The 27,117-nt window shown below is 44.2% G+C and overlaps 1 protein-coding gene across 4 annotated transcripts in view; it reads right to left on the bottom strand.

The window, feature by feature from the left end:
• rfx4 (regulatory factor X, 4) overlaps positions 1-27,117 on the bottom strand; it is a 145,208-nt gene that overhangs the window by 39,682 nt on the left and 78,409 nt on the right. For all 4 annotated transcript variants that reach the window (XM_043708850.2, XM_043708851.2, XM_043708852.2 and 1 more), the window contains exons 10-13: positions 22,417-22,475; positions 12,637-12,781; positions 11,376-11,470; positions 1,851-1,968 (exon numbers count right to left, since the gene is read on the bottom strand). In XM_043708850.2, the coding sequence (XP_043564785.1) occupies positions 1,851-1,968; positions 11,376-11,470; positions 12,637-12,781; positions 22,417-22,475 (417 nt within the window). The remainder of the gene's footprint in view (positions 1-1,850; positions 1,969-11,375; positions 11,471-12,636; positions 12,782-22,416; positions 22,476-27,117) is intronic.

Genomic DNA, 27,117 nt, shown 5'->3' with positions numbered 1-27,117 from the left:
AAATTCAACCAGCCCGTGTGTAAAACAGCACTTTTTTAAAAAGAAAAATGTCAATTTTTAAAACTGTGCACACAACATGATTGTCCAGAAAGGGGAGAAAATGTAAAATTATTCAAAAACTGTAGCAGCCAAACGGACCAACAAGGTAGGAATTTTGAATGAGAGTTGGACAATTTTTTCAGCACAGGAAGGAGGTTATTCCCCTGCCATGCCCTGCCTCCTCGCTGAGCTAGTCCCCCTCGCCCTGTCCTTTCCCTATAGTCCTGTAAAGGTTTTCATCTCAGGCGTTTCTCCAAAACAGGGTGCTGATTAGCTGAAGCAATGCTATGAAAAAGCAATACAGCACCATAGGCTTCCCATGCTCCTGGGGAATTCAGAAAAGGTGCCAGGCTTGAACATATTCCTTTTGTTTGCAGACAGCAGGTCCATTACATCAATGCATGTCACTTCTGGCAAGTGTACAGAACCACATTGTCAGCTTGACTGATTATCATCCATTAACTCCTAATGGGTTCTCCATTGCTGTCTCCTGTAATATAAATTGACGTGATTGTTTGAAATTTGGTACTCTTGCATTTGTCCTGATGAGCAAAAGATAAAAAGCTTTGACAACAGGTCTCTCATTTCTGCATGAGTAAAATATTTTTTCCAGCTTTCTAAAACATGCCTGCAGGACCTCATTCCGCTTCCCACCTACAATGGTCCTAACGTGAAGCATGAATCTAGCTGTTCACTCTCCCCCTTCACGGTATTCTGCAGATGTTTAGTGACATCCAAGACTTTGGCACTATGGAGGCAGAGACAATCACAGAGTCACCCTGTGATCTATTCCCTGAATTACTGAATCCCAGATTGCTAACCCTTCACCCCCCCACTGTTCCTCAACTCTCTCCTCCTCCCATGTACAGCTATGTTACTCGTAGTGCCATGTTGCACATTAAGGAGATCCATCACAATTGTCTTAGAGCTGTGAGACTTTAATTACATGGAGAGATGGCATTGTTCTCCAGAGAGCAGCAAGAGCTGGGGGAACTTTAATAAAGGTACTCAAAAAGAGCGGAGTGTGAGAGGATATATTTGCCTTGGGCCTTGCCAGAAGTGCATTTGGTGTTCTATGTGAGAAAAACAGTTGGACAGATAAAGGAATGGTTAAAGGACAGTTTGGCAGAAATAAATAGCTTTAATGGAGACAATTGTTTCTCTCTCTCTTTGGGGTCCACCTTCACCTATTGTTTATTCTCCCCCCTTCCCCCTTCCCCCATCCTATCTTCTGTATAAAAACCATCTTTTTCCAAGCTATCATCAGTTCTGAAGAAGGGTCACTGGACCTGAAACATTAACTCTGCTTTCTCTCCACAGATGCAGCCAGGCCTGCTGAGATTTTCCAGCAATTTCTGCTTTTTGTTTCAGATTTCCAGATCTGCAGTTCTTTCAGTTTTTTTCACCCATCCTTGTTTTTGTCTCATGAATCTGTTCCGACTGCTTGCAACACACTTACACCCTTCCTTTAATAAGGGGACTAATACAGTACACAGTTGACGTGGTCTCATTGATGCCCTACATAACTGAAGCCTAACTTCCTGAAGTGTATATCCAGTTCCCCTCACTGTCAACACTACCCTTCTGTTCTGTTTTCCACTTTCAGGCCTGTCCTCCCATAAAAGCTGCCAAACAAAGTCTTCAATGTATTCAATGACCATTACTCTCTGGGATAAAGAATGACAGGGCAATGAAGGTAAGATTATAATTGGGCTTTGCTCTGTGATGCAGTCTATTCTATGTGATGTGATTGCAAGAGGGTCTTGGTCACCAAGATGAGTGCACACAAAACTGAATGAATGATAACTTACCAAAACTTGGCGCACTGTGCAATGTCATGTCCCGAATAACTCTCGTCCCAAAGCAGGACCACATCAATAGAAATTGCCGAGCCAGTCTCTTCAAACTCCCAGGCCTCTGTGCAGCAACCTACAAAACAAACATTTTTGAAGTATTGGTCATTTGGAATAGAGGAGGGTGAATCTTTGAATTATCTCACAATTAAATAGTGATCCTTTCTCTTATGTTACGATGAAAACGTTGTTTCTTTATTCTTTCACAGGCTATGGGCACCTCTGACAAGGCCAGCATTTGTTCCCCATTCTTAATTACCCATTTGATTCACCAACACCCACTGGGGAAGAATCTGTTGTCCTTTCCTGGTCTGGCCTGCATGTGACCTCAGATGCACCCTCAACTGGCTTAGAGACAACTAATCAGCTCAAGGGCAGTTTGGTTTGTGTAGCCAATGTCTACTTCTCATGGCTGTTCAGTCCATATTAGCAACTAATTTCATCCAATCCCTACAGAGTGGAAGCAGGCCATTCAACCCATCAAGTCCACACTGACCCTCCATACAGCACCCAGACCCATCCCCTACCCCTGGAATCCTACATTTGCCATGGCTAATCCACTCAACCTGCACATCTTTGGACTATGGGATGAAACCAGAACAATCAGAGGAACCCCATAAAGACATGGGGAGAATGTGCAAACTCCACACAGACAAAGTCAGAAGTCACACGACACCAGCCCAACATGTTTATTTGAAATCACAAGCTTTTGGAGTGTTGCCCCTTCTTCAGATAAAGTGAGGAGAAGATACAAGGCATAGAATTTAACATCGGAGCGATCAAAAGGTCATACAAATGGTGTGAGTGGCGTGTTGACAGACCAAATAATAAGTCTCTGCAGGTGATCAAGAGTGTCAGATGGTGTGAGTAAAGTCTTAACAGCTGCATAACAAGTGACGGGATGATCTACAATCCCATTAATTGAAGCAGAGAGATAATTACAAAAAATCAAATGATTGGAATGAGTTGCATGCTGAGGATCTAACCAAAATAACAAGTAATCCAAAATTGTACAAATTAGTTAAGGTAGAAACTTCATAATAAGTTATCAAGGTGATGTTGTCAAAACAGGACAGTAAGGAGGATTTTACATATTCAGAACAATGTGCTGGGGTCACACATAGCACAGCATGAACCCAAAATCACTGTTGAGGCTGTCTTCATGAGTATGGAACTTGGCTATCAGCTTCTGCATGGCGACTTTGTGTTGCTGTGTCCTTGTCTGCTGAAGTGTTCACCATCTGGGAGAGAACATGCCTGTCTGGTGATTGTTGTGAAGGGTCCATTCATCCATTGTCGTAGTGTCTGCATGATCTCGCCAAGATAACATGTCTCAGTGCATCCTTGCCTGCAACGTCTGGGGTAGACAACATTGTCTGAGTCACGTGAGTACCTGTCGTGTACAACCAATAGACTACCCTTCATTGTCCCAGTATTTCCCCGGAATGGAGAAAGTACGCCCTGTTCTTTACAGTCTTCAACATGGCATCGATGACAAAGAACATCTTGTCAAGATCAACCCTACTGCTCACCTTCAAACATCTCCCAAACCCTAAACAGACCATCATTTGCAGCAAACTACCCAGCTTTCAGGACAACTTCAACCACAACACCACACAACCATGCCAAAGCAACCTCTGCAAGACATGTCAGTTCATCAACATGGATACCATCATCAACATGGGAACACCACCCACCACGTACACGGCAAATACTCGTGTGACTCGGTAAATGTCGTTTACCTCATATGTTGCAGGCAAAGATACCCTGAGGCTTGGTATATTGGTGAGATCATGCAGACTCTACAGCAACAGATGAATGGATACCGCACAACAATCAACAAGCAGGGTGTTCCCTCCCAGTTGGGGAACACTTCAGCGGTCAGGGACGTTCAGCCTTCGATCACAACTGCAGAGCTGGGCTGAGGAGTGGCAGATGGAGTTCAACCCTGTCGAGTGTGAGGTTGTCCATTTTGGAAGGACAAATAAGAATGCGGAATACAGGGTTAACGGTAGGGTTCTTAGTAAGGTGGAGGAGCAGAGGGATCTTGGGGTCTATGTTCATAGATCTTTGAAAGTTGCCACTCAGGTGGATTGAGCTTGTAAGAAGGCCTATGGTGTATTAGCGTTCATTAGCAGAGGGATTGAATTCAAGAGTCGTGAAGTGATGTTGCAGCTGTACAGGACTTGGTTAGGCCACATTTGGAGTACTGTGTGCAGTTCTGGTCGCCTCACTTTAGGAAAGATGTGGAAGCTTTGGAGAGGATGCAGAGAAGATTTACCAGGAGGTTGCCTGGAATGGAGAATAGGTTGCACGAGGATAGGTTGAGAGTGCTAGGCCTTTTGTCATTGGAACGGCGAAGGATGAGGGGTGACTTGATAGAGGTTTATGAGATGATCAGAGGAATAGATAGAGTAGACAGTCAGAAACTTTTTCCCCGGGTACAACAGAGTGTTACAAGAGGACATAAATTTAAGGTGAAGGGTGGAAGGTATAGGGGGGAATGTCAGGGGTAGGTTCTTTACCCAGAGAGTGGTGGGGGCATGGAATGCGCTGCCTGTGGGAGTGGCAGAGTCAGACTCATTGGCGACCTTTAAGCGGCAATTGGATAGGTACATGGATGGGTGCTTAAGCTAGGACAAATATTCGGCACAACATCGTGGGCCGAAGGGCCTGTTCTGTGCTGTATTGTTCTATGTTCTATGTTCTATGTTCTATGTTCTACAACAACGCAGAATCGCCAAGCAGAAACTGATAGCCAAGTTTTGTACTCAAGAAGACAGCCTCAACCATGATTTTGGTTTCATGTCATGCTACATACGACCCCACCACACCGTTGTGTGTTTGTAAAATCTTCTTTGGGCAGCACTCCAAAAGCTTGTGATTTCAAATAAACATGTTGGGCTATAACCTGGTGTTGTTTGACTTCTGACTTTGTCTGTGTGGAGTTTGCATATTCTCTCCGTATCTAAGTGGGTTTCCTCTGAGTGCTCTGGTTTTGACATCACCTTGATAACTTATGATCTTTCTCCCTTAATTAATTTATACAGTTTTGGATTACTTATTATTTTTGGTTTGACCCTCAGCATGCAACTCATACCTAGCATGTTATTCCAGTCATTTGATTTGTGTCCAGCACTACTTTATTTTTAATTACCTCTCTCTCTTAATTAATCAGATTATAGAACATCCCATCACTTGTTATCCAGCTCTTGACACTTTACTCACACTGTCTGACACTCTTGATCACCTGCAGAGACTTATTATTTGGTCTGTCGACACTCCACTCATGCCATTTGTATGACCTTTTGATCTCTCAGGTTATAAATCCTGTGCCTGTGTGTCATCTCCTCACTTCACCTGACCAAGGGGCAGCGCTCCAAAAGCTTGGGATGTCAAATAAACCTGTTGGACCATAACCTGGTGTCATGTAACTTCTGACTTTGTCTATTGTAGTCCAACACAGGCACTTCCACGTAATGAGGGGTTAAGGAACACACATATCTCCCAACACTCATATCACGTTCACACAGACAGTCACCCAAGGGTGGATATGAACCCAGGTCACTGGCAATGTTAGGCAGCAGTACTAATCACTGAGCCACCACGCTGCTCTGCTAACTTGCTGGCCTTTTCAGTGCACCATCTTGCTCTGATGCTAACATTTACATTCTACAAAGCTCAGTGCAAGCAGGAGCAGAGCACCTCAGTTTATATTTAGCCACTTTACAGTCTTCAGGCTTCAACATTGTATTCAACAACTTCAGACCATTCTGTCCTCTATTTTGATTATATTCCTTTCTCCACTTGACCCCACTATGCCCATGCCTTGGTTGCATGGGTTTGCTCTCAGCAGAGCCGACTTCTTTTTATTATTCACACTTATCATTAACACTCATTTTGCATCTCAATCTCTCTTTTACTACTATGAGCACTCCCTTTATCTTTTGCTCTGGGAACTTTTAGGTCTGTTCCATTCATTGCTCTGCCACCTTTGCCAACAGGATTAAAATAAAAACATTTTCCTGTTTGTTTCAGTCAAAGAGAACAATCAGACTGGACGAGGAAGGCTAATTCTGTTTCTCTTTCTACAGATGCTGCCAGACCTGCTGAGTTTCTCCAATATTTGCTGTTTTTATTCCCAATCTCCATAGTATTTTACTATAATCTTAATTACAGGTTACATTGATACAATAGGCATTGTTACAGAAAATTTGAGGAAGACCTGGTGTTTGTTCTCAATTCTTCAAAATCTTAAACTGATCCATGTGACATTATCATTGGGAACTCTGCTGTATTAACCCTTTCAGACCCATACATTATACAGGGCTGCTGCCCAGGCAACACTGACCCCAAACCTAACAGAGAGCAGCTATGGGACAAGGGTTTAGCCTAGTTTGATACTGAGCTCCGTGAATCAGAACAATGCCTTACAGAGAGTTTTGAGATTTGCAACTCAGTTGGAGGTTCTGGATGTAGGATTGCTTCCTGAGCAAGAAGGTTTGTTTTCAGACGCTTCGTCACCATACTAGGTAACATCATTAGTGAGCCACTGGATGAAGCACTAATGGTATTACCTGCTTTCTATTTATGTGTTTAGGTTTCCTTGGGTTGTTGAAGTCATTTCCTGTGGTGATGTCCTTTCCTTTCTTTTCTCAGGGAGTGGTAAATGGGGTCTAAGCCAATGTACTTGTTGATAGAGGTTCGGTTGGAATGCCATGCTTCTAGGAATTCTTGTGCGTGTCTCTGGCTTGTCCTAGGATGGATGTGTTGTTCCAGTCAGAGTGATGTCCTTCCCCATCTGTATGTAAGGATACTAGTGAGAGTGGGGGGGGGGGGTAGGAGGAGTGGGGTACTAATGAAAACAAACCTTCCAGCTCAGCGAGCAAACCTACATCCAGACATGCCTTATACTTAAATGTGTTTAATAGCATGTGAGGAGAACAAATCATATACCTTTCCTGAAACAGATCACCAGAGGCTGTACTTTAATAGGCACTCACTCTGCATAATGCATGGTTTACCAGTAACCTCGCTTCAGCTCTTATCACCTCCCATACCCAGGGAGTGAAGATATAAGGTAACAGCATGGAGGTTCTGAGGGGATTCAAGAGAAATCTTTGACACCCAGAAACTGGAGAAAGTCCGGAAGTCATTGCCTGAAAAGGCGGGAGAGTCAGAAACCCTCACTTACAGGATTAACAGGTCAATAATCACTAATCAATGTTTGACCACGTTCTGGAGCCACTAAATCCTGGAGTGGGATTCAAACCTGGATCTTCTAGCTCAAAGGCAGGGGTTATATCCACTATGTCACAAGACCTCCCAGAATCATGCCAATTCTTTAGAACTTTGTTGTGGCCTGCTTTCAATGATATAGATAGAAAGAACACAGGAACAAAAGTAGGCCATTCAACTCATTGAGCCTGGCCCTCCATCCAGTACAATCATGGCTGGTCAAAGATTTCAATGACCATAACTCATCCCATCCCTATCATCGATAATCGGAAATCGATCAATCATACATAGAGCTTCCCCAGCCCTCTGCAGTAGAGAATTCTCAGACCCAAGCAACATCTCCCCACGCACCCCTTATTATTAAATTGTGGACAGAACAGTTTTAATAAAAACAGTAACACTGGGAAATGAACACACTGCTCACATTGGAGCTCCATTTGGAAGTAAATGATACAAATCAGACCAAGTGTCTCATTCACAAAGTTTATTGGTTTCTCCTGGAATCCTGTTCCCTTATCCAGAGGGCAATACCTTGGGCGATATTAACTTTATTTAAGTGATCCTCTGTTACCTGTGTGATTTTTGTGAGATTTACCTATTTTACCTGCAGAATGGGTGGCTCAAATTGCAAATTCCACTTGCTGAGTTGAAAAGTCAATCTACACAGAGTCAAGCAATTTCAGTCGGCATCACATTTAGCCTGAGCCCCTGAGTTAAATAGGAAGCAATAAAGAGAAAGATTCCTTCTTCCAGTTGACTATGCATGAGACTTCACCAAAAAAAACCACCTCTGCTGACGAAGAGAAACAGAACAGTGAGCTTGAGTGGGATTTTTCCCAATTATCAAATACTGAAGTTCTTACAGTAGTAGGAAGATTTAATCATATCTTTATGGGTGGCACAGTGGCTCAGTAGTTAGCACTGCTGCCTAACAGCGCCAGGGACCAGGTTTAATTCCAGCCTCGGGCGACTGTCTGCGCGGGTTTCCTCCGGGTGCTCCAGTTTCCTCCCACAGTCCAAAGATGTGCAGGTTAGGTGAATTGGCCATGCTTAATTGCCCATAGTGTTCAGGGATGTGTAGGTTAAGTGCATTAGGCAGGGGTAAATGTAGGGGAATGGGTCTGGGTGGGTTACTCTTCAAAGGGTTGGTGTGGACTTGTTGGGCCAAAGGGCCTGTTTCCATACTGTAGGGAATCTAAGCTAATATCTTATTGAGACTTATAGAGAGAACCTGACTGAGCAGATGATTATAGGAAGTTTTGCCTTGTGTCTGAAACTAGAACAAGGAAACAGAGTTTAAAAATCAGGGATTCCCCATTTAAGACAGTGATGAGGAATTCTTTTTCTTCTCAAAAGAGCATGAGCCTTTGGAATTCTTGCTTGTTGAAGACACTGGGTTATGGATGCTTGTAAGGCTGAGGTAGCATGATCTTACCAAATGGTGGAGCAAGCTTGAAGCACTAAATGGCTTACTCCTGTTCCTAATTCAAATGCTGGGAAAGAGATTGACAGAATGGAAGAAGGCCATTTGGCCCATTTTGTCTGTGCTAGCTGACAAAGAGCTATTTAATCTAATCCTATTTCTCAGCCCTTGGCCTGCAGTCCAGTATGATAGAATAGTAATTTTTAAAATTAGCACAAGTGTTTCTGTTTTCACCAGTCTTTTAGGCAGTGACTTCATGTTCCACCAGTCTCTGGATGAAAACGTTTCCCCTCTAAACCAACTACCTTAACCTGGTGTGACTGGTTATGGACTCCTCAAGCACTCAGCCTTGACCCCTCATTACTGATGATAGCACAATGTTCGATACCATTCATGATTCCTCAGTTATAAAAGCAGTCCATGCCCAAATGCAACAAAACCTGGACAATATCCAGGTTTGGGCTGACAAATAACAAATAACATTTAAGCCACACAAGTGCCCAAAATGACCATCTCCAACAAGAGGGAATCTAACCATTGCCCTTTAACATTCATTGGCGTTAGCATTACAAATGCCCCACTGTCAACATTCTGTGGATTACCATTGATTAGAAACTGAAATGGGCTGGTCATGTAAGTAATGTAGCTACAAGAGCAGGTCAGGAGCTAGGAATCCTGCAGCGAATAACTCACCTCCTGGTTCCCCAAGACCTGTCCAGTATCGACAAGGCACAAGTCACAAGTGTGATGGAATACTCTCCACTTGCATGGATGGGTGCAGCTCCTATAGCACTCAAGAAGCTTGACACCATCCAGGACAAAGCAACAGGCTTGATTAGCACCACATCTACAAACGTTCAATCCCTCCACTACTGACGCTCAGTAGCAGCAGTGTGTACCATCGGCAATTCATTGCTGAAATTCACTAAAGCTCTTTAGATAGCTTTGAAACACTTTCAAGATAAGGGCAGCAAATAAAGGGGAATACCAGCCCCTGTAAATGCCCCACCCATCCACCTGACTTAGAAATATATTGCCATCCCTTCACTGTCACTGAGTCAAAATCCTGGAACTCCCTCCCAAATGGACTGATCATAGAATCCCTAGGGTGTGGAAACAGGCCATTTGGCCCAACAAGTCCACACCGACTTCCGAAGAGTAACCTACCCATTCCCCTACCCTATTACTCTACATTTACCCCTGACTAATGTACCTAACCTACACATCCCTGAACACTGTAGCAGTTCAAGAAGGCAGTTCAGCACCACGTTCTCCAGGGCAATTAAGAAAGGGTAATAATTGTATGCCCGGCCAACAATGTCCACATTCTACGATGAAATTAAAAACATTTCTGTGGGTCTGGAGTCACATATAGGCCAGGCCAAGTAGGGACAGCAGATTTACTTCGCTAAATGGGCCTTAGTCAACCAATGTTTTTGCAACAAATGATTATTGTTTCATGGTCACCATCACTGAGACAAACCTTCAATTTCAGATTAATTAACTGAATTCAAATCCCAACAACTGTCATGGATATGCACTCCAAAGTTCATCTGCTCCTCTACAGATCTGCATTGTGTTTTTGGTCACTCAAGGGATTTAGGCTTTGCTGGTTGGGCCAGCATTTATAGCCTGTTCCCTAGTTGCCCTTGAGGAGGTGGTGGTAAGCTGCCTTCTTGAATCGCTGCAGTCCACCTGCTGAAGGTAGATCCCACAATGCCCTTTGGGAGGGAATTCCAGGATTTTGACCTAGTGACATTGAAAGAACAGTGGTATATTTCCAAGGCAGGATGATGAGTGGCTTGGAGGGGAATGTGCAGGTGATGGTATTTGTTGCTCTTGTCCTTCTAGATGGAAGTGGTTGTGGGTTTGGAAGGTGCTGTCTGAGAGTCCTTGGTGAATTTCTGCAGTGCATCTTGTAGATAGTACACATTGCTGCTACTGAGCGTTGGCAGGGGAGGGAGTGGATGCTTGTGAATGTGGTGCCAGTTAAGTGCTTTGTCCTGGCTGGTTGGCGCTTTGAGTAGAATAGATAAGAATAGAATCCCTTGAGTGGGGATTAGGCCCAAATCAAGTCCACATCGACCCTCTGAAGAGTATCCCACACATACCTATTCCCACCCTATTACTCCACATTTCCCCTGAAAAATGCACCAAGCTTCTTCAGTCTTGCTGGAGATGCAGCCTTCCAGGCAAGTGGGGAGTATTCCATCACACTCCTGACTTGTGACTTGCTACCATATACTATCATTTATTATAGATTCACATGTCTTCTTAGCCTCCAGATAAATTATCTAACATCTCAGCTCAGAAACAGAGCATTTGGCCCAGCTTGTCCATGCTGGCGTCTATCCCTCCCAATGTCACCCCATCCAGATACACTCCTGCTCCTTTCTCCCTCGTGGAATTGTCCAGAATTTCCTTAAATGCATCTCCGCTGTTCACCGCTGAGTTCCACTCCCTACGTAAATCAGTTTCACTCAAAAGGTTAGCACAAGAGAAAGGCACACGAGATGGAGCTTTTCAATGAGAAACGCACTCAGTCAGTGCATTCATGAAAGGAAGCAAGAAAACAGTAACAAGTGAAGAAATATTCAAAATAGTCTCATGGAATTGTTAATTTGTTACAGCTTAGAAGTAGGCCATTTGACCCATCATGTCCATGCTGTCCTCCTAAGATGCGATTGTTGTACTGCTTCTTCACGACCTCTCACCACATCCCACACATTCAGATATTTACTCTTTCCAGGTATTTAGAAACTCAGGAACTTTCATGTCTCTGCTTTCAGATTAGGAAGAGAAGTCAAATTCTGCTTACCAACCTTGACAACACATCTGTCCACCATGGAATCCAGCCATTCAATGTAGGACTCAGTGGGTGATTGCTCCTCTAAAAGATGATCAAATTCCTGATACACTAGAGAGATGGAAAGGTGCAGAAAAGGCCAGTGAGCTACGGTGGTGACAAAGACACAGGAACATTACTGCAATCACACAGATTGGCAGACAACAAACACATTGCAGAAGGAGATCCAGCTTCACACCAGACGGAGATCAGTCTAGCTGCAGAGGGAGATCCAGCCTCACACCAGAGAGAGATCAGTCTAGCTGCAGAGGGAGATCCAGCCACAAACCAGAGGGAGATCAGTCTAGCTGCAGAGGGAGATCCAGCCTCACACCAGAGAGAGAGATCAGTCTAGCTGCAGAGGGAGATCCAGCCTCACACCAGAGGGAGATCAGTCTAGCTGCAGAGGGAGATCCAGTCTGACTGCTAATGGAAATCCAGTCTCTGCAGGGGGAGATCTAGTCTCTGCAGGGGTAGATATAGTATCTGCAGGGGGACATCCAACCTTTGGGAGGGGAAAATCCAGTCTCATTGCAGAAGGAGATCCAGTCTCAGCAGGGAGATCCAGTCACTGCATGGGAAGATCTAGCTTCTGCAAGGGGAGATCTAGTCTCAGTGCAGACAAAGGGGGCAGAACATTACCTGGACATGTCTTCAATATGGAGATGGTGATAACACGGCACCATAGCAGCTAGGCTTTAGGCTGCCCAGAAATGGGGCATTTCTTGTCACTGACAGACTTGACAGATCCCAGAACACAGTTTTGTAGGGACCAGGGCAGTTCTTTCTAGGTCTCTGGTCCAATATTTATCCCTCAGCTAACCTCACCGATACAGATTAATTGAACATCTACCTTTATGCAATTGTGATATCTTGCTATGTGCAGTTGAATCCTGCCTCTGTATTTCAGCAGGGGCCACATTTCAAAGACAACTTCAGGAAGATAACTGGACAGAGCATGGTAACATAAAGGAAGACCATTGAACCTCCATCATTTGTCTGCCAGATCCATCCAAGTTAAACACTTGTTTACTAATAACTAGGCATGGCTAAATAATTCAAAAACCTTTAAAATTTGTGACATTTTCTGTTGTGCGTTGGGAGAAATGATTGTGCGCAAGGGCTATTTGTTCTGGGAAGTCTTTTTGACAAGTCTTTAAAAGGGAAAGCTTAAGGCAGATGTCAGTGAGTGGAGAGACTAACTGTGAATATCTATCTTGTGACTAATTCATTCTTACATTTCACAATGAGTTTCCTGTGCTCCTCTCGGGAATTCTCCATGGTGTACAGGGTCTGTTTAGTGATGCTATTCAGATCCACATTTCTCCAGTCCTCCAACATTTGGAAAGTTATATCTGCACTGTGAATGACTGCCCGTGATGCCTACAGGGTTCAAATAACAGGCTTCTTTAATTATTTATGGTTATTTATCATTGTGTGATAGCAAAATAATCACGATTGATGTGCACATAAGAAATAAGTATACATGTTGAAAGTTTTTACCTTGCACTCATCAGGACAAATGCAAGAATACCAAATTTCAAACAACTGCAACAATTTATACTATAGAATAAAAGGGTGCTGATTGGTTGGCAAGCCAAGACTGATTGGCTGAGGCATCATCAGGTAAAATGTGAGTCCAGCCTCTGAGGTAATTAAAAAAAAGCACACAGCTTGAACATAATATTTTTGACACAGAGAATGGGTTCCTGTGCATGAGTGCTTGTCACTTCCGGCAAGCATACATGAGCCATATTATGGGCTAAACTGATTATTGTAAAGTAGTTGTTTGTGTAGCTATTAGTGTATTCAGGATTGTTCAGCCAAGCGTTACCCAATTGGAGAATCATAACTCTAACAGCAGACATTTTATTTTGGGGTTTGCAAGCATGGGCTGATTGAGTTCAGTCTTTACTCTACCTGTTATGAACAGCAGAAGGAACATTTTGTTTGATTCAATCAGCCATCTTTGGGATTTACACTGCATTGCACTGACACTGAAATTCATACAATACCTGGATCAATTGTGTGGTAGCAGCATCCAGTTAGTGGGAAATATCACTCGTGTTGCCATATTATTATAAGAACACGAAATGGCTTAAGCAACAATTTACAATATCCACTGTAATATGGGACTCCATGGTTGAGTAGCAGTTGCTGAATAATCCTGAGAGTGCTAATACCTTCATCAACAACCAATCACCCCAACTCAAACACCATTTTGACTTGTGTCATCACAATCATTCTCATTGCTAAATCCTCTACCCCATATTACCATCGGAACACTATCACTACATGGACTCCGGTGATGAACAAAGACCCAGCACTACTTTCTCATGGTAACTGGGGTGCCAGTGATAATCACATCCAGAGAATGAATCAAAGAGATGCTGAGTGTTATAAAACAAAAGTTTTTAATTCCACATCAAGGCAGAAGAAGCTATAATTTTGACAAAGTCATACCATTAGGATTATATAAAATATCTGGCACAAAAACAGGCCATTCAGCCCATAACGTCAATGCTGACATTTATGCTCCATTTGAGCTTACCCCATCCTTCCTCATAGAAATTGGTCAGTGTAACCATGTTGACTTCTCCCTCATCTGCTTGTTTACCTTCCTCTTGAAAGCATATTTAAAATTCATGTCAAATACACCCATTGGAATGAGTTTCCCAATCTCACCACTCTTTGGCTAAAGTAGCTTCTTCTGAATTTGATATCTTGGTGACTATCCCATATTGCGATTTCTAGTTATGCCTTCTCTCACAGGTGGCATTATTCTCTCTACCTCCACTCTATTGAAACCTTCCAGAATTTAAAGACATAAAAGGTCACCCCTTGGCCTTCCTTTCACTCTGCCAACCTTTTCTGATGTGTAAACCCTTGTAATCATAACTGCTCCTTCTCCTGAGGTTATAAGCCCCTATTACAATATGGAAGCCAGAATTGTGCACTGTGCTCTAAGCATTGCCTAATCAAGGTTTCCTTCAGACTGAACGTAACTCGCCTCCTTTCCTATTTGATCTTTCCAGAGATAAGCCCCAGGACTAGGTTTCCTTTTTTAGTTTATTGCCTTCTTAATCTGCAGAAACTGGGCAGCATGGTGGCTCAATGGTTAGCACTGCTGCCTCACACTGCCAAAGACCTGAGCTTGATTCCACCCTTGGGTGACTGGCCATGTGGAGTTTGCATGCTGTCCCCAAGTCTGTGTAGGTATCTGTTGGCTGCTCTGGTTTTCTCCCACAGTCCAAAGATATGCAAGTTAGGTGGATTGGCCATGCTAAATTATCCATAGTGACCCAATATATTCAGTCTCTCCTCATAAGACAGTCCCTACTCCATTCCGGATGTAGGTTTGCTCGCTGAGCTGGAAGGTTCATTTCCAGACGTTTCATTACCCTACTAGGTAACATCTTCAGTGGGCCTCTGGGTGAAGCACTGCTGATAATTCCTGCTTTCTATTTATATGTTTGGGTTTCCTTGGGTTGGTGGTGTCATTTCCTGTGATGATGTCATTTCCAGTTCTTTTTCTCAGGGGGTTGTAGATGGGGTCTAACTCAATTCCCTGTGAGAAAAATGCCAACAATCCTGGGCCTTCCCTTTTACTCATTGAATTTAGCTTGTTTGTAATTCATGGACTAGGACTCCCAAATCCCATTGTTCAATAGCTTTCTGCAGTCTTTCTCCATTTAAATAATATTCAGTTCCTCTATTCTTCCCAACAAAGTTTATAACCTCATACTTCCCCACCTTAGATTCCATCTATCCGTTTTGCCCACTCACTGAACTGTTTATTTGCCTCTGCAGACTGTGTGCCTTTCCACCACATTTTGTTGCGGAGCTGCCCGTATTAGACTGGGCTGGACAAGGCCAGAAGTCACACATCAAGTGTTGCTCCTTCATCAGGTGCTGTGACAAAGAGGTAGTGCTCCAAAATCTTGTGATTTCAAATAATCCTGCTGGACCAAAACCTTGTGTCGTGTGACTTCTGACCTAATTGCAAACTTGGCTGTAGTACATTCAGTTTCCTCATCCAAGTCATTAATAAATATTGTTAATACTTGTGCTTACAGCACTGATCCCTGTGGCATGCTATAGTTTTTTGCAGTATTATCCCGTTTATCTCTGAATAGTCTTATTCCCAGCATAGGCTTCCTTTTTCTATTAAGTTCCTGCAAAACATTTTACTATTTTGTTTAGTGTTTAAATTTAGTTTTATGTTTCATTTTTCTCTTTCTAATTGCTTTGTAAATTTTCTCATTATGTCTTCATTTCCCCGCTTATCCTGCACTCTGTTGCCTGTGTAAACCAGATCCTAAACCTTGATTGTTACTATCTCTTTTTATTCAACTCTGGAGTCTTACTCATGTTTAGATTGTTCTTTCTTCTTAGCAGTACATATTTCATTTCACTCTGTTGAACATTGTTTTAAATGTTTTCCACTGTTGAGTTACATCATTTTATGTCAATATTGTCACCTATTTTCTTTTCTCAAGTTCTGTTCTCAGGTGCTCAAAATAAATTTTTACCAATCTATTAACTGTTTTTTGTCATACTAATGTCCTTCTCTATCATCACCTTAAAATATTATGGTCACTACTATCTAGATGGTACAAATTGTTTAGTTCTCTTACCTGCTTTGTCTCATTTTCTAATACCAGATTCAACAGCATATTATTCCTTACAATTTTCATAATATATGGGTTGGAAGGGAGTCTTGTACACATTGTAGACAAATCATTGTCTCCTCCCTTTTACATACCTCTCCTGTCTAATTAATAAGAAGATAGTTGAAATTCCTCCAAACCTTCCCCCCATGATTATTATTCTTTTTTTAAATCTCAATTCCCTGTCTGCATACATCTTCCTCCAACACCCCCCCCCCCCAACCCCCAACCACCACCACCTTTCACAACTCAGTAGTCTGTAAACTCGATATAGGAGAAAGTGAGGACTGCAGATGGTGGAGATCAGAGCTGAAAATGTGTTGCTGGAAAAGCGCAGCAGGTCAGACAGCATCCAAGGAGCAGGAGAATCGATGTTTCGGGCATGAGCCCTTCTTCAGGAATGAGGAAAGTGTGCCAAGCAGGTTAAGATAAAAGGTAGGGAGGAGAGACTTGGGGGAGGGGCATCGGAAATGCGATAGGTGGAAGGAGGTTAAGGTGAGGGTGATAGGCCGGAGTGGGGGTGGGGGCGGAGAGGTCAGGAAGAAGATTGCAGGTGGTGCTGAGTTTGAGGGTTGGGACTGAGACAAGGTGGGGGGAGGGGAAATGAAGAAACTGGAGAAATCTGAGTTCATCCCCTGTGGTTGGAGGGTTCATAGGCAGAAGATGAGGCGCTCTTCCTCCAGCCGTCGTGTTGCTATGGTCTGGCGATGGAGGAGTCCAAGGACCTGCATGTCCTTGGTGGAGTGGGAGGGGGAGTTGAAGTGTTGAGCCACGGGGTGGTTGGGTTGGTTGGTCCGGGTGTCCCAGAGGTGTTCTCTGAAATGTTCCGCAAGTAGGCGGCCTGTCTCCCCAATATAGAGGAGGCCACATCGGGTGCAGCGGATGCAGTAAATGATGTGTGTGGAGGTGCAGGAGAATTTGTGGAGGATATGGAAGGATCCCTTGGGGCCTTGGAGGGAAGTAAGGGGGGAGGTGTGGGCGCAAGTTTTGTATTTCTTGCGGTTGCAGGGGAAGGTGACGGGAGTGGAGGTTGGGTTGGTGGGGGGTGTGGACCTGACGAGGGAGTCACAGAGGGAGTGGTCTTTATGGAACGCTGATAGGGGAGGGGAGGGAAATATGTCCCTGGTGGTGGGTCCATTTGGAGGTGGCGGAAATGACGACGGATGATACGATGTTTGGAGGTGCCGGAAATGACCACGTCATTTCCGCCACCTCCAAACGGACCCACCACCAGGGACATATTTCCCTCCCCTCTCCTATCAGCGTTCCGAAAAGACCACTCTCTCCGTGACTCCCTTGTCAGGTCCACACCCCCCACCAACCCAACCTCCACTCCTGGCATCTTCCCCTGCAACCGCAAGAAATGCAAAACCTGCACCCACACCTCCCCCCTTACTTTCCTCCAAGGCGAAAGTGAGGTCTGCAGATGCTGGAGATCAAAGTTGAAACTTTATTGCTGGAACAGCACAGCAGGTCAGGCAGCATCCAGGGAACAGGAGATTCGACGTTTCGGGCACAGGCCCTTCTTCAGGAATGAGCAGAGAGTGTTCAGCAGGAGAAGATAAAAGGTAGGGAGGAGGGACTTGGAGAAGGGGCGTTGGAAATGTGATAGGTGGAAAGAGGTCAAGGTGAGGGTGATAGGTCGGAGTAGGATGGAGGCGGAGAGGTCAAGAAGAAGACTGCAGGTCAGGAAGGCGGTGCCGGGCTGGAGGGATTCGGCTGAGACAAGGTGGGGGGAGGGGGGATGAAGAAACTGGTGAAGTCCAAGTTCATCCCCTGTGGTTGGAGGGTTCCCAGTCGGAAGATAAGACGCTCCTCCTCCGACCGTCACGTTGTTGTGGTTTGGCGGTGGATGAGTCCAATGACCTGCATATCCTCGGTGGAGTGGGAGGGGGAGTTGAAATGCTGTGCTACAGGGTGGTTGGGTTGGTTCGTCCGGGTGGCCCAGAGGTGCTCTCTGAATCGCTCCGCAAGTAGGCGGCCTGTCTCCCCAATATAGAGGAGGCCACACCGGCTGCAGCGGATGCAGTAGATGATGTGGGTGGAGGTGCAGGTGAATCTGTGGCGGATATGGAAGTTTCCTTTGGGGCCTTGGAGAGAAGTGAGGGGGGAGGTGTGGGCGCAAGTGTTGCACCTCCTACGGTTGCAAGGGAAGGTGCCGGGAGTGGAGGTTGGGTCGGTGGGGGGTGTGGATCTGACATCTCCTCCACTTCCCGCTCCTCCGCCCTTGAGCCCCGCCCCTCCAACCGCCACCAGGAAACACAGATGGCATCCTTCTTCAAGGACCGCAATTTCCCCCCCGACGTGGTCGACGGTGCCCTCCACCGCATCTCCTCCACTTCCCGCTCCTCCGCCCTTGAGCCCCGCCCCTCCAACCGCCACCAGGACAGAACCCCACTGGTCCTCACCTACCACCCCACCAATCTCCATGTACAGCGCATCATCCGCCGTCACTTCCGCCACCTCCAAACAGACCCCAGCACCAAGGATATATTTCCCTCCCCTCACCTATCAGCTTTCCGTAGAGACCACTCCCTCCGCGACTCCCTTGTCAGATCCACACCCCCCACCGACCCAACCTCCACTCCCGGCACCTTCCCTTGCAACCGCAGGAGGTGCAACACTTGCGCCCACACCTCCCCCCTCACTTCTCTCCAAGGCCCCAAAGGAAACTTCCATATCCGCCACAGATTCACCTGCACCTCCACCCACATCATCTACTGCATCCGCTGCAGCCGGTGTGGCCTCCTCTATATTGGGGAGACAGACCGCCTACTTGCGGAGCGATTCAGAGAGCACCTCTGGGCCACCCGGACGAACCAACCCAACCACCCTGTAGCACAGCATTTCAACTCCCCCTCCCACTCCACCGAGGATATGCAGGTCATTGGACTCATCCACCGCCAAACCACAACAACGTGACGGTCGGAGGAGGAGCGTCTTATCTTCCGACTGGGAACCCTCCAACCACAGGGGATGAACTTGGACTTCACCAGTTTCTTCATCCCCCCTCCCCCCACCTTGTCTCAGCCGAATCCCTCCAGCCCGGCACCGCCTTCCTGACCTGCAGTCTTCTTCTTGACCTCTCCGCCTCCATCCTACTCCGACCTATCACCCTCACCTTGACCTCTTTCCACCTATCACATTTCCAACGCCCCTCCTCCAAGTCCCTCCTCCCTACCTTTTATCTTCTCCTGCTGAACACTCTCTGCTCATTCCTGAAGAAGGGCCTGTGCCTGAAACGTCGAATCTCCTGTTCCCTGGATGCTGCCTGACCTGCTGTGCTGTTCCAGCAATAAAGTTTCAACTTTCCTCCAAGGCCCCAAGGGATCCTTCCATATCCTCCACAAATTCTCCTGCACCTCCACACACATCATTTACTGCATCCGCTGCACCCGATGTGGCCTCCTCTATATTGGGGAGACAGGCCGCCTACTTGCGGAACATTTCAGAGAACACCTCTGGGACACCCGGACCAACCAACCCAACCACCCCGTGGCTCAACACGTCAACTCCCCCTCCCACTCCACCAAGGACATGCAGGTCCTTGGACGCCTTCATCGGCAGACCATAGCAACACGAGGGCTGGAGGAAGAGCGCGTCATCTTCCGCCTAGGAACCCTCCAACCACAAGGGTTGGACTCAGATTTCTCCAGTTTCCTCATTTCCCCTCCCCCCACCTTGTCTCAGTCCCAACCCTCAAACTCAGCACCACCTTCCTAACCTGCAATCTTCTTCCTGACCTCTCCGCCCCCACCCCCACCCCCACTCCAGCTTATCACCCTCACCTTAACCTGCTTCCACCTATCGCATTTCCAACGCCCTTCCCCCAAGTCCCTCCTCCCTACCTTTTATCTTAGCCTGCTGGACACACTTTCCTCATTCCTGAAGAAGGGCTCATGCCCGAAACGTCGATTCTCCTGCTCCTTGGATGCTGCCTGACCTGCTGCGCTTTTCCAGCAACACATTTTCAGCTGTAAACTCTATATATCAGAGTCATAAGAGTCATAGAGATGTACAGCATGGAAACAGACCCTTCGGTCCAACTTTTCTATGCTGACCAGATATCCCAACCCAACCTGCCAGCACCTGCCCCATATCCCTCCAAACCCTTCCTATCCATATAAATGTTTTAAATGCTGCAATCTAGTATCTATTACCTTAATCCTGGGAACTGGGCGTTTTCAATATCGACAGGTAACAACCCTACAGCTGAGCCAGAGGCTCTTGGTTTGTCACATGTTGGCCATGAAAGGCACGTACATGACACAATTCAAACTGGTGGGCAATCAGCTTGCTAATCCTGCCAGCACTTCCCCGGAAAAGAAATGCATGTGAATATTTGTGACAAAGTTCTGTATGCATTGTGTGTTGTGTTACTGATAGCGGTGTCACTTTTTTCTACTGCCATTACTGTTCCTAATAATGACAGCTACATACCCTCCCTTTTTACCTTCTGTGTATTTTCTAAATATGTTATATTCTCCAATGTTTAACTCCCACCACTAATTTTTTTTGTGCGGTAATGTCGCAATAGTCCATTATATGGCTCCTCCCCAAATGACTGCCTTCAGCTCTCTGTTTTAGTACATTGTGCACATTGCTGTGTGGATATTTTAACTAATTTTGAATACAGCTGTCTTTTAGTTTATGTTAAACCATACTTTTAGGCCCTTGCTCTATAATTATTTATTCCCTTGATATCAAGTTCCTTCTGGGTTTGTTTTGATCAAATGGCTTTCTTAAATACTTGAGATCGTCTCACATTTTAAAAATGAATTCTAAAACAGATACAAATATCAAGGAGGCACACCATGACCCATAATATTCAACTTTCCCGTTGAGAGTACTTTAAACAATGTTAACAGTTCAAAAATGATTTGCAGAGCCACGCCAAGGCTTTGAACAATGGTGGGGAACTGATTAAACAGGTTGACTACCTCTCCTTTGGCAATACAGGTCTTTGAAATTATGAAAGAATCTGACGTAGTTGACATGGAGAAGATGTTTCTACCTTTTTTGGGGGGGGGCAGGTCTCCAAAACTAAAGGCCATAAATGTAAGATACTCACTATTACATTAAATATGAGAATCAGGAAAAATTTCCTTGGTGAAAATATGAATGGTTTGTTGGCAACCCAGAGCGATATCAAAAGCATGGGTTCAAATCCTGACTGAGGTTACTATAAAGTGCTCTCCTTCTAAATCTCTCCCCACACCTGAGGTGGCTCTCAGATTAAACCACCAGTCATCTCTCTAATGAGAGGGAGCATTCCTATGGCCCTGAAACACTACGGCAGCTTAACCTGTGAATTCAGTACTATAAAGAGTGACAGAGGCAAACGAGAGAAATATATTTCATGGGAAGCGACATATACACATGTGAGTGAGGAAAGTATAGGAGGATATGCTGCTAGGTGAGAATGACAAAGGCGGAAAAGGCAACCTAGACAGATTGGTCCAAATGGATTGTTTCTATTCTGTACAGACTATGGACCTCAGTGTAAGGTTTCTGCAACCAAAGTGAAGATTGCGAGGAAGTTAGTAAAGGTGGAAGAGGAGAGCGAGGACATTCTTTCAGTCTAGAGTCAAATGGCTAAAGACTGTGCAACCAAGCACAGAGTGAAGAATGGGTTTGGAAACAAAAGCATCCAGAGTGGGAATGTGGAGCATGTGCAGTACTTATGGGCTGGAACATGTTGCAAAGGGAAGTGGTGTGGCTGTGTTACTGAAAGGCAATATGGAGGCCTGGAACAATAATCCAGAGAACTTGGTTCAATCCCCTCATGAGCTTGAATTGTATTTTTTTAAAATGGGGAAATAGAAAGCTGGTGTCAGTTAGAGTGATCTTGAAGCTATCTGATATTGTAAAATCCAAAAGGGCTCATTAGTGTCCTTCAGGGAAGAAAGTGTGCCCTTCTTGGTACTCTGGACATATATTTGGGGTCAAACCCACACCCATGCGAATCTGAAGTGTCTTCTCAAGTGGCCTGCAAGGGCATGTTCTGAAGGGCAACTGGTGATGAGCAATAGCATTGGCATTGTCAGCAATGCCCACATCCAGATAATAAATGTGAAATAGCTCACAACTTAGAATTAGAATGTATAACCTGACACTTTGGTTAGGATGGGGGAGACATGGATTGTTGAGGAGAGGACATGTGAGTGGACGAGTTACATTTGATGTAACCTAAATGTCTACACAACCTGCATTGAAACAATTCATTTGAAAATGTCTTAGTTACAAATATTAAAAGAACATAAAAATAATGTATGCTGGAAAAGGATAGCAGTTCAGTCAGCCACAGAGAAGTATCAAGGTGGACTCATAACTAGCTGAATGATTTACCTGACAGAGGTGATTTAATGAGGTCTGACGTCTGAGAACCTGCGAAAATCTTCTTGCCACTAAAAGGAGAACAACAAGAGTTTTCAGATAAATAACAAATTAAAGCATGTAAAATTTTAATGGATTAAACTACTTGTCATTCTCTCTGGTCAACAGTTGCTGAATCATCTCAAAATAGCTCCTCCGTTGCCAGACCCTAAATACTCAGCAAAGTAAAATGACCAATTAGCCTCCAGCGATCACCCAGCACTGATACATACCCAACAGCGTTTCCCAGCGCCAAGAAAAATCAGGCAGTTTGACCATTTTCAGATATCCATTTCTTCCTTTTCACCAAAGTTGGCCCATGCTTACATGTTAAACGTTAAATAGAATATTATGAAAATGGAGAAAGAGATTGCAGAACTCCAAGATACGGAGATGTCTGGGTATTCTGGTGTGTGAATCACAAAAAGCTAGTGCATATGAGGTAAGTGAAATGTTGGAATTTATTGCAAAGAGAATCAAGCATAAAAGTAGGTGACTGTTGTAAATGGAATCAGGTGGCCCAGTGTCAATGTCACTGGACTCATAACCAAGAGTTCCAGTGTAATGTTTGAGGGGCAAGGATGAAATTTTAATTCATAAAATATCTAGCCACATAATGACCATGCCTAATATCATAAAAGCCCATCTGGTTCACTAATGTCTTGTAGAGAAGGAGATCCTTACCCAGAATGGCCTATATGTGAGTTGAGGCCCTCTTTGCAATTACTGATGGGAATGAAAACTGGCTTAGCCAGTGACGCCCTCATCCTGTTTATGAATGAAACTATGCAAGGCCATGTTGAGACCTTATCCGGAGTACTGTGTACAGTTCTGGACACCTTGTTTAAGAACATAATGGAATTAGAGGCAGTTCATAGAAGATTCACTTGACTGACTCTTGGGATGGAAGGATTAGTTTACTTGAAATTGAATTAGCAGATAGGGCCTATATCCACTGGAGTTTAGATGAATGAGAGGAGATCTCATTGAAACATGTAAGATCCTGAGCCGACTTGACAAAGATCACTGCTGAGATGATGTTTCCCTTTGAGGGGAAGTGGGTTTAGAATTAGTGGAAGTAGTTTAAGAATTAGGAGTTTCCCATTTAAAACTGAGATGAGGAGAAATCTTTTCTCTCAGAGGATCATGAATCTGTGGAATTCTCCTCCCACAAAAGCAAGGGAGAATGAATTATTGAATTTATTAAAGGTTCAGTTAGATACATTTTTGATGATCAAGGGTCTCAAAGGTTAGGAAGAGGGAAATGACAGGAAAGTATGGTGAAGGGAGAGGGGATGTGCTGAAGACAAGAAAGTGGATCTAAGGCCACAATCAGATCAGGCACAATAAAACAGAGAGGACTTAAGGAGCCAAATGGCCTACTTCACTCCCAAATCTTATGTTTTTCACTAGTTTAGGAGTGGAGAAAGTGAGGTCTGCAGATGCTGGAGATCAAAGTTGAAACTTTATTGCTGGAACAGCACAGCAGGTCAGGCAGCATCCAGGGAACAGGAGATTCGACGTTTCGGGCACAGGCCCTTCTTCAGGAATGAGTCATTCCTGAAGAAGGGCCTGTGCCCGAAACGTCGAATCTCCTGTTCCCTGGATGCTGCCTGACCTGCTGTGCTGTTCCAGCAATAAAGTTTCAACTAGTTTAGGAGTGGCACACTATAAATCAAAGTTAAAAATCACATAACACCAGGTTATAGTCCAACAGGTTTAATTGGAAGCACTAGTTTTCGGAGCGCCGCTCCTTCATCAGGTGATTATGGAGGACACGATTGTAAGACACAGAATTTATAGCAAAAGTTTACAGTGTGATGTAACTGAAATTATACATTGAAAAATACCTTGATTGTTTGTTAAGTCTCTCATCTGTTAGAATGACCATGATAGTTTCACTTCTTTCATATGTAAATCACAAACCTTTTTTTTAAAAGTTACATTCTCAGGTTAACTGTAACAATTGGTGTTAGCCAGATAACATGTTGAAGGTGTTAGCCCCCTGTGCTCCCTGTCTGTGCCATAATGTTTAGACTGATTCTAATCCAAAAAGTGAGTTAACAGAGTCTTACATGGATTCACTTTTTAGATTAGAATCAGTCTAAACATTATGGCACAGACAGGGAACACAGGGGACTAACACCTTCAACATATTATCTGGCTAACACCAATTGTTACAGTTAACCTGAGAATGTAACTTTTAAAAAAAAGGTTTGTGATTTACATATGAAAGAAGTGAAACTATCATGGTCATTCTAACAGATGAGAGACTTAACAAACAATCAAGGTATTTTTCAATGTATAATTTCAGTTACATCACACTGTAAACTTTTGCTATAAATTCTGTGTCTTACAATTGTGTCCTCCATAATCACCTGATGAAGGAGCGGTGTTCTGAAAGCTAGTGCTTCCAATTAAACCTGTTGGACTATAACCTGGTGTTGTGTGATTTTTAACTTTGTACACCCCAGTCCAACACAGACATCTCCAAATCATGACTATAAATCAATAATCTGTATTATTTCAATGTGGGTGGACATTGGTCATGACTAGAATCACCAGTAATTTTCAATTCCACAAAGTGGAACAAAGTGACCAATAGATTGCTTACCATTCATAGAAACACCCAGTATTTATCCCATTCAATTCAATGGGTTGAGAATCAAGGTTTCTAGAATGTTGGCAATCCCTTCAACCCCATTCATACTCCCCGACTACTTCAATCATTGCAGCAATTTTTATTTGCTTGATGATATAAAATTACATATATGCCACACTTTCCCAATTATGGCCTCAGTTTTAACTCTGCTTAGGTGAATGGATTTTGAGCGAATTAAAATCTCAACATTTCTTCCAGTTACCCTTTAGTGATTCGGACCTCTGAACCATGATGAAGGGCTTCTGTCCGAAACATCAATTCTCCTGCTCCTCGGATGCTGCCTGACCTGCTGTGCTTTTCCAGCACCACACTCTCGACTCTGATCTCCAGCATCTGCAGTCCTCACTTTCTACTACTCTGACCTCTGACCCCTGCTTCATCTTTAATGGTCATTACAGCCCCCTCAGCCTCCAGTTTCAAAAATCAAGCTTCGAGGGCTTTTCAATACAGTAGGTGTGGACTATTATTAACAAAAGAAGCGATTTTGGCTACTGACCACATTTAGTTCAAATGCCAGCTGTTTTACAAACTTATGGGAACTTTCTTCGATTTAACGTTATTCTGTCATGGGCCGTGGGTGTAGCTGGAAAGATTGGCATTTTTTGTCCATCCCTAATTGCACTTGAACTGAGTGGCTTACTAGTCCATTTCAGAGGTCAGTTAAGAGCCAACATCATGGCTTGGAAGTGATGTGTAGGCCAGACCAGGTAAGGATAGCAGATTTCCATCTCTAAAGGACATTAGTGAACCAAAAGGGTTTTTACATTACAGATTTATCAATCCCATCAGTTGCCTTGGTGGGACTTGAACCCATATCCCAAGAACATTAGCTTTAGTTTTGATTCATAAATCAGAGACTTGACCATTACACCACAATTGCCCCCCTTACTTAAAAAGGACCTGCAAAAGTTAATTTCCATTTCTAAACAATTTGTGAAAAAACAATCTTGAAATGTTATAAACTTTGATGTTTGTGCATTCACAATCCTGATAGAAGGTTCATCAAAATGTGCTTTTCCAGAGATATATAGCATAAAAACATAAGCAGTCAGAACAGGAGTAGGCCTTTCGGCCCTTCAAACCTGCTCCATCATTCAAACCTGCCCCATCATTCAAACCTGCTCCATCATTCAACATTGTTATTTCCAACCCCACAGGTCACAGAATTGTTATGGTGCAGAAGGAGGTCACTCAGCCCATCATGCCTGCACCAGCTCATTAAATGAGCATTATTACTCCCCCGCCTTCATTATTTCCATATCCCTTAATTGGCTTGGAAACCAAACATCTATCAAGTATTGCCTTGAAAATACTCATAATTAGTGGAACATTTGCAAAAAATTCCAAACATTCACAACTCTCTACGTGAAGTAATTTCTCCTCATCTCTGTCTGAAATTAGGCCGAATCAGACTGTGGCCCCATGTCTTACATCATCCAGCCAGAGCAAAAACATTTTTCAGTAATCTCAGGAACAACAATCTGGGGACTCAGAGCAGATCAAACTGTCCGTTAAAAAGGAGAAAGTGAGGACTGCAGATGCTGGAGATCAGAGCTGAAAAATGTGTTGCTGGAAAAGCGCAGCAGGTCAGGCAGCATCAAAGGAGTAGGAGAATCGACATTTCGGGCATAAGCCCTTCTTCAGTTAAAACACTGTATTTGAATTTTTCTATCTGGACTGAACTTATGAACAAAAACTTCAAACTGACATCTCCCCAACTCTTGTGAAAACATGGTGGAGTTACAGTTCAGTCAAGCAGTCTGAGTTGCTATGGGAACGTACACACTTCCATGCACAACTGGAGTTACTGCCGTGATGGTAAAGACTCCATTATGTGGTTGACCAAGAACCTCTCCTACTTTTGGAGACTGCCGTTGGAGGATTTGCAGGTTCACCCTCAACCTGTTTGGCCACGTTATGAACACACATTCCTTTGATATCAAATCCACGAATGAGACTTGAGCCCTAAACTTCAGCAGTGACACTACCAACTGCACCATTTTATATATATA

The sequence above is a fragment of the Chiloscyllium plagiosum genome, unplaced genomic scaffold, assembly GCF_037043375.1.
Source record: "Chiloscyllium plagiosum isolate Xiang-an unplaced genomic scaffold, Cpla_swu_hap1 HiC_scaffold_19, whole genome shotgun sequence".
In the NCBI taxonomy this organism is placed as follows: Eukaryota; Metazoa; Chordata; class Chondrichthyes; order Orectolobiformes; family Hemiscylliidae; genus Chiloscyllium; species Chiloscyllium plagiosum.
The sequence above is the reverse complement of the archived record's forward strand: the minus strand, read 5'-3'. Positions and strand labels throughout refer to the sequence as shown.